Genomic DNA, 13,017 nt, shown 5'->3' with positions numbered 1-13,017 from the left:
AAGAAAGAGACAAAGAGCGGCCCCTGTGGGGCTCTCTTACCTGGTGTGGGGCTCTCTTGCCTGGTGAGGAGAGGAGGATTCCCATGGACTCCTTGTGTGGGGATCTCCTCTTATCCCCTATTCCAACTCCACCCCTGTACCATCTTTAATAAAAGAAGTGATTGGATGCTCAACCTCAGGAAAGTATTAGCTACTGCATATCCAATTGTTTATTTCTAGAACTCACCTTGCATCCAGACAGGAGAGTGATTTGCTCACGTTTTCTCAGCCATAGAGCAACAAAGGGGTGAAAATATTTTTCTCTCACACAATTCTCCATTTGAAGCATAAGGCTGCTCCTAGCCCAGTGCCAAGCTTCGGAAGGCAGCATTCAATCTATTAGGCAGTCATAGAAATATGTGAACATGTTTGTGAGACAGATGATGCTTAGTGAGCCCAGGTAGGAATGGAGCTGGGATTCATATTCCCTGAGCCTAAACTTTGTTCTTTCTTCTTCATAGCTGTGAGGACATAAGTCACTGTCTTAACCTGAGGCCCCTTTTCTCATCTGTGAGATGCTGACATGGTGTTTCTTCATATGTTTGTGTTTAAAGAAATAAAACCATACACACTGATTGCCTGGCTCAATGTCTTGGGGCCTCAGTTGCTTTGCCTCGCGACTAGGAGGTTTTCACTGTCCAGGTGTGTATGATGCTCTCCAACGGGATACGACCCGATACCCACCTCACATCTCTCTTTGTACTTTTCTAGTTTGGAGCCCTGGAGGAGCAGCACGGAGCGGGAGAGTGTGGCGAGAGAATGAAGACACTAACTGCCTGGAAGAAGCATGAGGTGGCAGCGCAACTCTCGGTTTAGAGGGCTTTGGCCGGAGGCCGCCCCATGGGCAGTCCTGCTGGCACTAGGCGTGCCCGGGTGGGTGCTGGCTGTCTCTGCCACGGTGGCCGCTGTGATCCCGGAGCAGCATGCCTCCTCGGCTGGCCAGGCTCCCCTGGACTGGCTGCTCACAGACCGAGGCCCCTTCCACCGTGCCCAGGAGTATGCTGATTTCATGGAGCGTTACCGCCAGGGGTTCACCACCAGGTACAGGATCTACAGGTGAGTGGAGTCTCCGACAGGGCACAGACTAGGTAGGCAGTGTCCAGCTGGTATGATAAGCCTGAAGCTCAAACTGATCAGAATGCCAGGTGAACTAGAGGTGAAATATGGAAACATCGGGCAGGTAAATAAGCCTGCCTGCCTTTTTTTTAAAGAAAGAAAACACATACAAACTAGAAAACCTGCTGATGCCTCCTGGGGACTTAGCAAAAGGGTTTCTATTTATAGATTGTTCTGCTTATAAATTGAGGACAAATCAGGCGGCATGCAGACAGTATGTGGCCCCGGCTGCAGTAGGAGGTCAGAGTCAAATGCTGGGCCCTGTTTTAACTAATGGGTTAGGGACTTTTATGAGTTGTAATTACTTAGCCATGCAAATGAAGGAAGGGAAGTTTCCCTATTGCCTCGGGGGAGGTCTGCAGAGCCTGCAGGGTTAGGGTCACCTACCTTCACCCTTGACAGCACCAAATGCTCAGCTAGCTTTGGCCATGGGAAGGTGGCTCATCTCTTGGAACAACCCATATGAAAGACAAATGCATGTGTCTAGTTGGTCCATAAGATGTGGGAATAGCACATATTCCTGGGTGCTAGACTGCAAAAGTGGAAAGCTCCTCATGCTACTGACCAGGCAAGGCTAGCACTCACATGAGCACATCTCTGGTTTCAAATTTCCCTCTGTCCGTTGGTATCTTTGCCCTTCTGCCATCTCTCTCGTTTTCTCTTTGCTGGTCTTATCAGCATTAAAAGCATGATTAGCCATCTGGGAGCTCTACTGATTTTTTTCTCTATTTAAAAGCATTTATTTTCTAAATTAGTTTGTTGTTGTTGTTTGGTTTTTCGAGGCAGGGTTTCTCTGTGTAACAGCCCTGGCTGTCCAAGAACTCGCTTTGCAGATCAGGCTGGCTTCGAACTCTGTCTCCTGAGGGCTGGGATTAAAGGCATGTGCCACCATGCTCAGCTTCTAGATCAGTTTTAATGCAGAATAATAGGAAGAAAACATGGAAGAACAAAAAAGGGAAACAGAAACACAAAATCACTCATTCTTTAGCATCTAAATGTTCACATTTTGGGCATATGCGTTTCTAGTTCTATGAGCATACTTAAAGTCTTTGGCTCTCTCGCCAGACTTAGCACTTAAAATTTCACATGTGTGTGTGCACACACACGTGCGTGCGTACGTGCGTGTGTGTGTGTGTGTGTGTGTGTGTGTGTATGTGTGTCTGTGTCTGTGTGATTAGCCTCACATACCCCAGTCCAATAAAATGAGATTTAATTTACCTTCCATGATTAGGTATATTCAATTCTCACAGAAGCATTGTCTTCAGAAAAATAATTTGTATTAAGTATATTGGAATTGAAGTCAAGCTAGGAATCCTAATATCACTATGAACTTCAAAGAGCCATGGGGAAGAGAGGAGCTAAGTCATTGTTTGTTTACTTTCTTTTTCTCTTCTTGGTAGATGCTTTGCCCCTCACTAAGCCCCAGACCCAAGTCTGGATATATTAGCAGCCAGTTAAGGCCCATGGTGGGTGTCCCGAATCTCCTCTGCACCACCCACCCTCTATCAGGTAGTAATGGCTTTCTGATCATTTAATGTGACAAGCTCTTACACTGTGCTGTTCAGTTTTTCTGGGGTCAGTTATTGCATATGACCCTATACTTGGGGAAACAGTAACCAGTCATTCTGAAAGGAAGGCAGCCTTCTGATTTGTGCCTCTGGTGGGGCTACAGGAGAATGGTCACACACCACTGCTCCAGGAGTCTTCTGGGAGATTTGCCTTCAGTGATTAAGCAAAAATGTTGCCTTTATAGATATTGGTAGGGCTCTATATTATCCCATTGTGAATTCTTTTCTTTTTGGATCCCATGGCAATTGCCTCTGGCAAATTCAGGACCTTGCTTATGCTGACTAAAGCAGGTCACAGGAAACTGATAAAAGATATACTGAGTCATACCCAAATTTCTCCCCTACTATTCAAAGGGGCTGAAAAAAAAAACAGCTGACAGAGAATATCAGAAAGATTTTGTGGAAAACTATTGTGTCTCCAGAAGAATGAGTCTTTCATTTTATTTTTTAAGGAAGGTTTTTGGTACATAGAAATCAGGTGGTATCCATATGTGCTCTCTATATAAAGAGAGAATCAATTGATAGCAAAGAATAAGATTTTCCTAGGGGGTTAGAATACAAGGTGCAGAGTTCCTTGACAACTCCCTCAACCACAAGAAAGAGACCTTCCTTCTCATCTAGCTGCAGATGCTTGCTCAACAAGGTCCCACTGTTAACCCACCTGATCCCATGTGTCCTTAGTTAACCACCAGAGTGAACTCTCAATTTGAGGAGACAGCCAATCATTCCAGAATAATTTCAGTCTCTCCATCCATGGACTTCCAGAGAAAGCTGATCATTCCTCTACATTGACTTTCTATAGGTATAGGTGCTTAAGGGTTAAGACTCTAGAGCAAGATGCCCTGGGTTCTAGTTGTGGAACTGAAGTTTACCAGTTGTATAATGTTTGGCAAACTACTTAATGGCCTTATTTCCCATTGTCCTTATTTGTAAAGTAAAGACAATAACAGTGCCTATCTCAAGACTGATGCATAGTTAAATGAGTCAGTTGATACAAGGCACTTGGACTAGTGGTTAATAAATATTAATTATTGATATTAGATTGTTTTTGGTAAGTATTAGTCTGGGAAAATTGGTAAGCTGAGAAAGGAACCATAGCTATGGTTGTTATGATGTCAGCTGAGGGCTTAGCATACACAAACCTATTTAGACTGGGAAAATTCCCTTTGTTTGTTGTTTTAAAGCATGTTAATCTTTTCCCTTCAGTCTGGCTCTTTATGGAGAGAGGATCTCAAGTGAAGAACAGTTGATGTTTCTCACATATGCTCTTACTGGCCACAAGGACTACTGAAGGGAGCAAGGTGACTTGTGGCATAATTTGAAGTGTCATGGGCTTAGTTCTTGCTCCTGCGGCAGCCAAGGGTAGCAGAGTGGCAGTCCTTGGGCGTGTCCTCCAGAGGCTGACCACTGCAAGCTCCCTGATCCCTGGGTGTGGTGCTGGTAGGAAAAGAGCTTCTGTTGTCTGGTTAAGCCCCAGCGAACAAAAAGATGGTCTTGGCATTTTACCTAAAAGCTTTAAAATCCCATTGACTAACCTCTCAGCATTTGTTTTTCCCATAGAAACATGATCTGAACCATCAGCCCACCTCTTAGACACTATCTCTCAACAGGCTACTTAGAAGAAGCTGTAGGAACACAGATCCTGTCTCCGGTTCCATTTGTGACCCTCAACTGCCCTTACCCTTGATTCACTTCATAGACTCACTATAATAACCCCTCACAGCCATGCTACAAGTCAGATAGAGCCTATTAGGGTCTTGGGCACTGAGATAGGGTTGTTCAAGGTCAGAGAGATAGCCAGTCACAGCCAGAAATAGCCCTGGGACTCCTGGCTTGAAGTCTCCTGCTCATCACTCTAGCCCATGCCACTTCCCTTTGACTGCTAAGTGCATCTTCATCATAACGCACAACCTAATCAGGCCCCTAAATTGAGATGATGCAAATGTAAATATGGTTTCTCGAAACACTCTAGCAGTAATGTTCCATTCTCTCTCTTCTACAAATCAAAGTAATGAGCAGTCTGGTTTTTTTTTTTTAATATCTTTTTGTATTAAAGTTTTAATAGAGAGATAATCATGGGATTGGAAAAAATCCAAGCCACTATGATAGAACACTTAAAACTAGGAAAGAATACATTAAAATTGGAAAAATTGGGAATCCTACAGAACAGTGAATATACTCTGATGGTTGGGAGAAAAGCAAAAGCAGGTGTGACCCCAGAATGTTGGCCTCGCTACCTCTGCTGCACACCTCATTCTTTTTTGGAAAGGAATGGTCTGAGGTTATGTTGGAAGTCTGAGATGAAAACAAAACAAGCTATTAAACAAATAATAATTGCATTGACAGATGAGAACATTGTATTCTGGGAAAACCCAAAAACAGCTCCAAACCAAGTTCATGCAGGGTACACAGGGGCAGAGGCTGAGCATGTGATGACTGGCCACAGTTAACAAGACAAAGGAAAGTTCCAGCAGGAAGCACGGTGGTAACCCTGAGAAAACACAATCTGTTTGGAATTGGACAGGATGCAAAGTGAGATCTGCTAATAAATCTCATATAAAGAAGGTGACAGGAAGGACCAAGTACTTGATGTACATTCCTGAGTTTGTGGTCTGTGGATTAGACCCATTGGCATCTCCTGACAGTTTGTTAAAAAGAGAGACCCTCAAGTCTCTCCCCAGACCCACAGAATCAGAATCTTTGGCATTTGAACAAGATCTCTGATGAGCTACCATGGCCTTGAAGTTTGAGGAGCAACTGCACTGGTCAACTCAGAGTGTGGAGCTTCGAGAACAAGAATGAGCATGGTACAGAGCCTGGCCTGCTGGCACATCCTGTCATCCCAGCATCATGAGGCCGAGGCAGGAGGATCACAAGTTTAAAGCCAGTTTGGGCCTGCATACAAAGACCTTACACATAAAACAAAACCCAGCGAAAGGATGACCAAGATGGATGAGGAGAAATGGTATCATGGGAAGCCAGCATCCTTCACAGTGCATCTGTAATAGAGAGTATGAGCAGAAACTGTTACAAGTGAAAGAGAATAGCAGTGGAGGGAGGTTAAATTTAGGAGTTATTAGTACCAAGGCACATGAACTCATAAGAATAGTTGCAGCAGCTCAGAGAAAACTTTAAAAGCAGAAAAGGCTGCAGGGCCTCAGAGCAGCCTGTGGGCGCCTCCTGGGAGATGGGGAGGTGAGGAGGCAGAGAGCAGCTGTGGATTCAATCACAGGAGGGGGCACCAGAGCTGATTTATCATCCAGACCACGTTGCGCCTACTAACAAATACTGATTTGGATAAACAGCGAACCCTGGGAGAGGCACCATCTCCAATTAAGAGATCACAATCCACATAAATAAATGGCAACCAAAGGCAACCCCTGTCTGCTTAGGTAAATCCCAGTGATTTCTTAGGCATTCCTTACAGCAACTGAGATAGAGAAAGCTCGTTTTATCATGCCGCTGCAGGACTCCACAAAGGAGCCATGGTTCTCAGGAGCACTGATAGGCAAGAAAGAAATTTCTGGAGAAAGACCAGAACCCAAGTAAACTGGTTGATCTCCAAAATCATTACAGGGTTTACACTTTGGTTACATGGAGCTTGTTAAGACAGAAGATGGAGAGAGTGATCCATCAACTGTGTTGTGATCCAAAGCTGATCACACTCGGAGGCATATGGAAAGGATGAGCTTGCAGTCATAGTCACAGATTAGAGGAATGAGGACATGAGAAAGACTGAACAAAATGGTTTAGAAGCTACATTAACTAAGAGTGTGAGGTGGCTGGCTAACTGTATAGCCACTCCCACATAAATGTTAATCTAGCTTATAGACCCAACATAAGGCATTTTGGTATATCAAGGAATTTTATTCCAGAAATATCTAGAAGTTGAGCCTTGCCATGTCCTTCTCCTCATGCAAACTCCTGCCCGCTGTTGTGAAAACCTACCACACCTACACAGCACACCTATATGAAGTCCTAGTATTTGAGGTATATAAAGGAGTAAATGAAAATGTGTACTGTTCTCTTGGGACAAGGTTATAAAGGACACAAACCCCTACAGTTTGGAGGAGAGCAACTGGTATTTTCAACATGCATTTTTGAGAGACTTCTCTGCCTGGTATTTCGCTGGATTTCATGAAATAACAAACCATGAAATAAGGGGACACACTTTTCGACTGGATTGAATTTCTAGGTGAGTTCATTTGGAGAAAGTATTAAATTATTTGGCACACATAGGTTTGGGGGCTGGTAAAATTTAATACTTGGACAAGCCCTGATGGGTGGCTGTAGGATCTCTCAGGGACAGCTGGTGGTGTAGGGTTACAGACACTGGATGGAGTACTTCAAGTAATTAGGACTCTGACAGCCAACCCCATGTGGCAACTATGTAAGACAAGCCTAAGACAATGTAAGACTATGCCCCTCCTCTTCCTCTTCTTACCTTTTTGCTCCAAAAATGTCCAAGGTATCTTTTAGTCACTGATTTCTTATAGGGTGCAATTTTAAAGATTTCTCAGAAGTAAGGACATGCCATTTTATAACACTGGGAGTGCATTAAACAAACTAAAAGTATTTGTGTGTTCAAGGAAGTTAATGCCAAATGAAATTCTTCCTGTTTCCACTTTGAAAAAAAAATGGACTTTCAGTACTTACCTGGTGAGAAAATAGTAAGCAGGTCTTTAAAGTTCTAGAATGCTAGTGGCTCAAATGCAAGTTTAGCATCATTTATACTTAAAACATGGATGAAAGCAATCTTATCACATCATGCATTTGCTCATGAGGTCTTTACCCACATACTTACAGTGTATCTTTTGTCAAAAGCATTCTGGGCACTATAACAGGATATAAAAGACAGAGAAATAGAGTGCTAATGATTTCTAGAGAATCAGGAGCAGTTTGAGTAACACAATAGACACTGGAAAACACATTGAGATGTAGCTCCTCAGAATCTAGGAGGAAGACAACACCAAACGTCTAGTAGAGAGATCTGGTTCATGGATACTGAGTTAGAATGCTAGTTCCAAGTTCCTCCAGAATACAATGACTCTTACCCCTTTTAGGGTCATATCCAGGTTGAGTAAAGATTGCAAGGGTAGAGAGAAAATATAAAAATTAAAATGTACAAGTAATGAAGGGAGACTTGGGAGGAGAGCTTTGTGGTACAGTGCTTGCCATACAAGTATGAAGACCTCCTGATTGTGAATCCCCAAAACACACATAAAGCCAGCCAGGCTCAGTGAGTGTTTCTGTCATATCAAAGCTTCCACAGGAGTCAGAGCCAAGAAAACCCCCAGGAACTCCTAGACCAGGTAGCCTGGTGTCTATGGTGGGAATCAACAAGAGACCCTGTCTCAAACAAGGTGGAAATCAAGTATTAGTAAGAAGGGAAGCCTCCAAGGTTGCCAAGGAGGGAGAGCAAGACCACTTACGTTTTCAGACAAGATTTAGTAGAAAGATCTTGAGTCAATCAGGCAGAGAAAAAGAGGATTAATTTTTGCCTTGAGAAATAATTAATTTTATTCATGAATGAATTGTTACTTACAGATACTCTAGAGCAGTGAGGAAGACTGCCTCCAGAAACTGTCACGACACAGAACACAAGTAGACAGGGACACTGGCTAGTCAGTCATGTGCTCTTTTCTCTTTTTTTCATCTCTTCAAGAGATGAGCTTTTTCTGGGTCAGAGATTCTCATTTTTTTTTGCTTCTTTATTCAGCATCTGCTGCATTTCTCCCATCTCAGAGCTTCCCACATCTCCCACAAGAAAATTATTTCAGTACACAGAGCTCAGAACAGTGAGTGGCCCACAGCAGGGCCTTTGAACATTGGGCACCTATTTAGTATCTCAATGAACTAACTCCACAAATGCTGGGGGACAGTCCAGGTCCCTCAAGATCAGCCCTCCAGGAAGGCCAATAAATGACAGTCATTCAGCACGGCCAAGGTCTGCAGTGCAGTAAAAGGCCCTGTGAGAAGAGTTTGACTTCTCACAATGTCAATGTCAGTTACCCAGCTCCCTCTGCAGGATCAGAAACAGTCGAGCATACGACAAGATGGTGAAGGCAAGTTTGCAGATCAAGGTTTAGACATCAGCGTGATCAACCCTACCTTCCCATCCCTACCCCAAACTAAAGACAAGTGGAACTTACTTATTCAGCTGACTGGTTGACCCCAGTCTTCAGGGAGAGGGAGCCAGTCTCCAGGGGTGACATATGCAGGAGGGTAAGTGAACAGACTATGAGGAGGAGGAGTGAGCCAGAGGGTTGTCTAATATCTGAGGCAGGAGTGTCTCAGAGACAAGAGGTTTTGGTGAGCAGAGTTCTCACTGTACAGCCTACACTACTGAAGAATCACTCCAAAGAAGAGAATGTCTCCAGTCTCCTGATCTTACTGTGGGAAGAAATGAGTGAGGGCCAAAGAAAATTGCTGCTTCTGCAAGGACAACCAGAAGTGGTTGGATTATTTCATTTCTAATTTTTAAAAGATCTGTTTTTTAATTTAAAGGCATGTGTATGAGTCTCTCTGTCTCTGTCTCTCTCTGTGTCTGTCTCTTCTCTCTCTCTCTCTCTCTCTCTCTCTCTCTCTCTCTCTCTCTGTGTGTGTGTGTGTGTGTGTGTGTGCGCGTGTGCATATGTGTGTACACATGTGTGCCTGTGGAAGCCATAAGAGGACATAGATCCCCTAGAACAGGAGTTACAGGTAGTTGTGTGCCATCCAACAAGGGTGCTGGGAACTGAACTTATTCCTTCTGCAAGAGCAGAAAGTGCTCTTGATCACCAAGCTATCTCTAGCTTAGCACTGTTTTTTAACATAGAGAAGGAAAGCAAGGAATCCTCTCTACACTAATATTAATGGTATTCATAAATAAGAGCTAATATAAACATTCAACATTTCTCTGTGGGTGCTGAGATCTGAATTCAGTTCCTCACACTGTGTAGCAGGCACTTTTATCCACCAAGTCATTGCCCCAATCCAACATTCAACACACTACATTACTTAGAAATTTTCTAATAAGAATTCTATGAGGGTGTACTCTTTGTACACCCATATAATGGGTGAAGATCTTGAACTTTAAAGGCTCATTTCACAACCAGGAGGAAGATTCAGTACTCAGCCCTCAACATAGGAAGTCTGACTATTCAATGACTATTGTTCAGTTAAAAAAAAATCATATGAGCTATGGGTATTTAATATTCCCAGAGAAATGATGTCCCCACCATATCTACATGTACTTTCTCTTCCTTTTAGCATCCCAGTAGATTCCTGACATACAGAAGACAGGTCTCAAGGGGCTGTAAGGTGGCTTGTCCTACCTCGAGTTCCTGCAAGCCTAACTTTCCACCAGAATTCCGCATCTGCACTCCGGCTCTGGGGAACCCTGAGCAGGAGGAAGCTGCGCTGGGTTTTCCTGAAACAGTGTACCCACAGCACATTCTGTATGTGTGGGCTTTGCACCACTGTGTTTTTCCACACGGGATACAGTGTAAATCGGATTTCTGTAAACCGGATCCTCTACTGGAGGGACACTTAATGTCATTTCCCAGATACAAGATCTTATTTCTTGCCTGGCAATGGCTTATAAAAATTCAATGTTAAGTAAATTTGAGTAAATCCCTGGCCCTAGCTTTTAGAAGCAGGTAGACACTGATTTACAAATATACATGTCCATTTGGAAACATCTCATATTTCAAGGGATAGCAACATAAAGCCAAAAGAAACTAACAATACTGCAAGTTTGTAAAAGTTTGTTTGGGAAATTTTACAAATTTGAATTTAAAAGGCTATTCTTGTTTTGAAATAGGGACAGACAAGGCTTTCTGTATGTGTTCAGACAGTCCTGTTTGACATCACTTCCACACTACCCTGTGCTGTCAGATGAGAGAGAGTGAAAGGGACCTAGGCTGGGAGTCCTGTGCCTATTTCATAATCTGTAGGCATTGCTGTGGGAGATTAGAGCTTGCCTAGCCAAGGCATGCTTAGGGAAGAAGGAATCTCTCAGGGCTGTCCAGCCATTTCTTCCTCTGTTTCTTGACCAATGCACCATGATTCTGTCATCCCTACCCCTACCAGGCTCTCCTCCAAACCAGAGATTTACCTCTTCACCCCCACCTCCCACGCTTTTCATGCCAAGGAATCAGAGTGGGCACAAAGTCCCACTCCCTGGGTAGGAGGCTCTGAGGGGAAGAAAACGATGTTGGCAGAACCTTCATTACAAGCCCAGGGCCTGGGAGAATTCTCATTTTCCTAGTGTGTCAGGAGAGCTTGGGCCTCACCTGGGACCATGCTAGTGACGAAGGAAGGACAGGAAAGAAGGTGCTTTGGGGAATGACTTCTCGTGGATCCACAGAGGCATGTAAACACCTAATGATCCCTTGCCATGGGCTACATCATTGGTTTATTAGTAACAGAGGTAAACTTTGGCAGGGAAGCCAAGCTCTTACTTGCTGGTTCTGTGTCTGTTCTAAATTATGAATTGGATTAAGGGGGCATGGAGCAGCAAGGGAGGAGGCTGTGAGAATCTTTCAAAGTCAGCCTGGTTCATGAAAAAGTCATGTGTGTGTGTGACTTCATAGGAAAAAAAAAATGTGACTGGAAGCTGACAATATGTTTTTCTGGTTTCTGCAAGCTCTAAAGTACAGCCATTTGCATTCTGGTGCTTGAATGTCACAGCCAGAGCAGAAGCTTAGATCGGAGGACCATGGGGCTTATGAGTTTGAGACGAGGAGCCAAATGTGCACAGACAGTATCTGGGTGTGCAAGGAAGTCTGATGACATGAAATGGCACATCATAAGAAACAAGAAATACTTGGATGTCTAAATTAGAAGGAAACTCCAAAATCACTCATTTCCCAACTAGCACAGACAACCAGCTCTACAGTCTCACAATGGTGGTATAAACGGCTTGGCTGGAGCAGTTCCCAGAACAGGGATTTACCGAAGCCCATTTCCATTGAGCAGAAGCTTAAAAAAAGCTATGATGATCTCCTTCCCTCCCATCCTTCTTTCCTCCCTTCCTTTCTTCCTCCCCCCCCTCTCCCCTGCCTCGCTCCTTCTTTTTCTATCCTCTTCACTTTCCTTCTTTTATCTTTCTCAGAGAGATTCCCACACTGCAGCCCAGGCTGAGTGGAACTCACTATGAAGCCAAGGCTCAAACTCAAACTCATGGTCATCCTCCTGCCTCAGCTCTCAGCTACTATGAAGATTTTTCTGAAATGGAATCTGTTTTGCTCCCTTTAATGTCACTGACTGCTCTTGACTCTGCCTTCTCTTCTCTGGCATAAGCCTATGTCATTCCGACTCTGTGCTTCTTATAGCTCTTAACACTCACCCAGAGGTTCCTGCCTTCTCCTCCCTCTCCCCACAGGCATCATCTCCTAAGCTGTTCTTGTTTATTTTACCCCAACTCTCTGAGTTTTATCTTTCTTCCTAAAGGAAACAAATGGAATTTATTTTGACAAGATTCTCTCCTTAAACCAATTCTGGTTCCCAGGGACTACCCTTGTTTGCTCACTTTCGGAGTTCTTAAGAACTGTCACAGATCAGTTGCCCATCTTCGAGCTTCTGACCCAGCCCCCGGCCTTTCTTCTTTGAAGCATTCTCTGGTGAGCAGCACAGGCTCTAGGTCACAGGCACACATCAGGACACAGGGTCATATCTTAGGAGCTGAAGCATCACAGCCGCCAGAGTTGGAGATGTGTAGAGAAATGAGGAAAGAATCTAGATAGTTTTCATTCAAGTTAAATGTAGGGAAAATGTTCTGACTTTTGTTTTCCAGCTTCTCCAAGAATCCCACCCACCTCCAGTTTGCTCTGGCTTTGCATATCTGGGCTTGATCTCAGTGATAAAGCGATGACCGGAACAAAACTTGTCCTACGACACTCCTATGTCTCCTGTGGTCCTTCCTGACAGGAGCAGCCATGCTGCTGCTGAGACTGCCACCTCTGCTCTAACCTTATCCCCATCCAAACTATATGGCTTCAAGTCCAGCCTTCTCTCTTCTCCTGGATTCAGCACTGACCACTTGTATTTTTGTCTTCATCTGAACTCTATCTTGTCAGTTGGTCCCTTTGACCCAAAGGATAAAGCTCAAAATCTCTTTCCTTATAAAATGCCTGTTCAAATCCATCTATTCCCTACTTCTACCAATATTCAATGAGTACTGAACTCAGGCCACTGAGTTCTCCTACCCATTGCTCCAGTCTTAATTAACAGCTTGAGATCTGCCTGGGCACAGGAGGCTCATTTGACAGCATGTCTCATGTCCTCTGCCTGCAAAGCCCTTTCCATATCT

The 13,017-nt window shown here is 44.0% G+C and overlaps 1 protein-coding gene across 1 annotated transcript in view; it reads left to right on the top strand.

The window, feature by feature from the left end:
* Positions 1 to 13,017, top strand: part of Brinp2 (BMP/retinoic acid inducible neural specific 2) — a 101,091-nt gene that overhangs the window by 53,444 nt on the left and 34,630 nt on the right. The window contains exon 2 of the mRNA XM_076547784.1: positions 751 to 1,095. Coding sequence (XP_076403899.1) covers positions 827 to 1,095 — 269 coding nt within the window. The 5' untranslated portion in view covers positions 751 to 826. The remainder of the gene's footprint in view (positions 1 to 750; positions 1,096 to 13,017) is intronic.

This window comes from Peromyscus maniculatus, chromosome 11, assembly GCF_049852395.1.
Source record: "Peromyscus maniculatus bairdii isolate BWxNUB_F1_BW_parent chromosome 11, HU_Pman_BW_mat_3.1, whole genome shotgun sequence".
NCBI lineage: Eukaryota > Metazoa > Chordata > Mammalia > Rodentia > Cricetidae > Peromyscus > Peromyscus maniculatus.
This window is presented reverse-complemented; position numbering and strand designations above follow the sequence as displayed.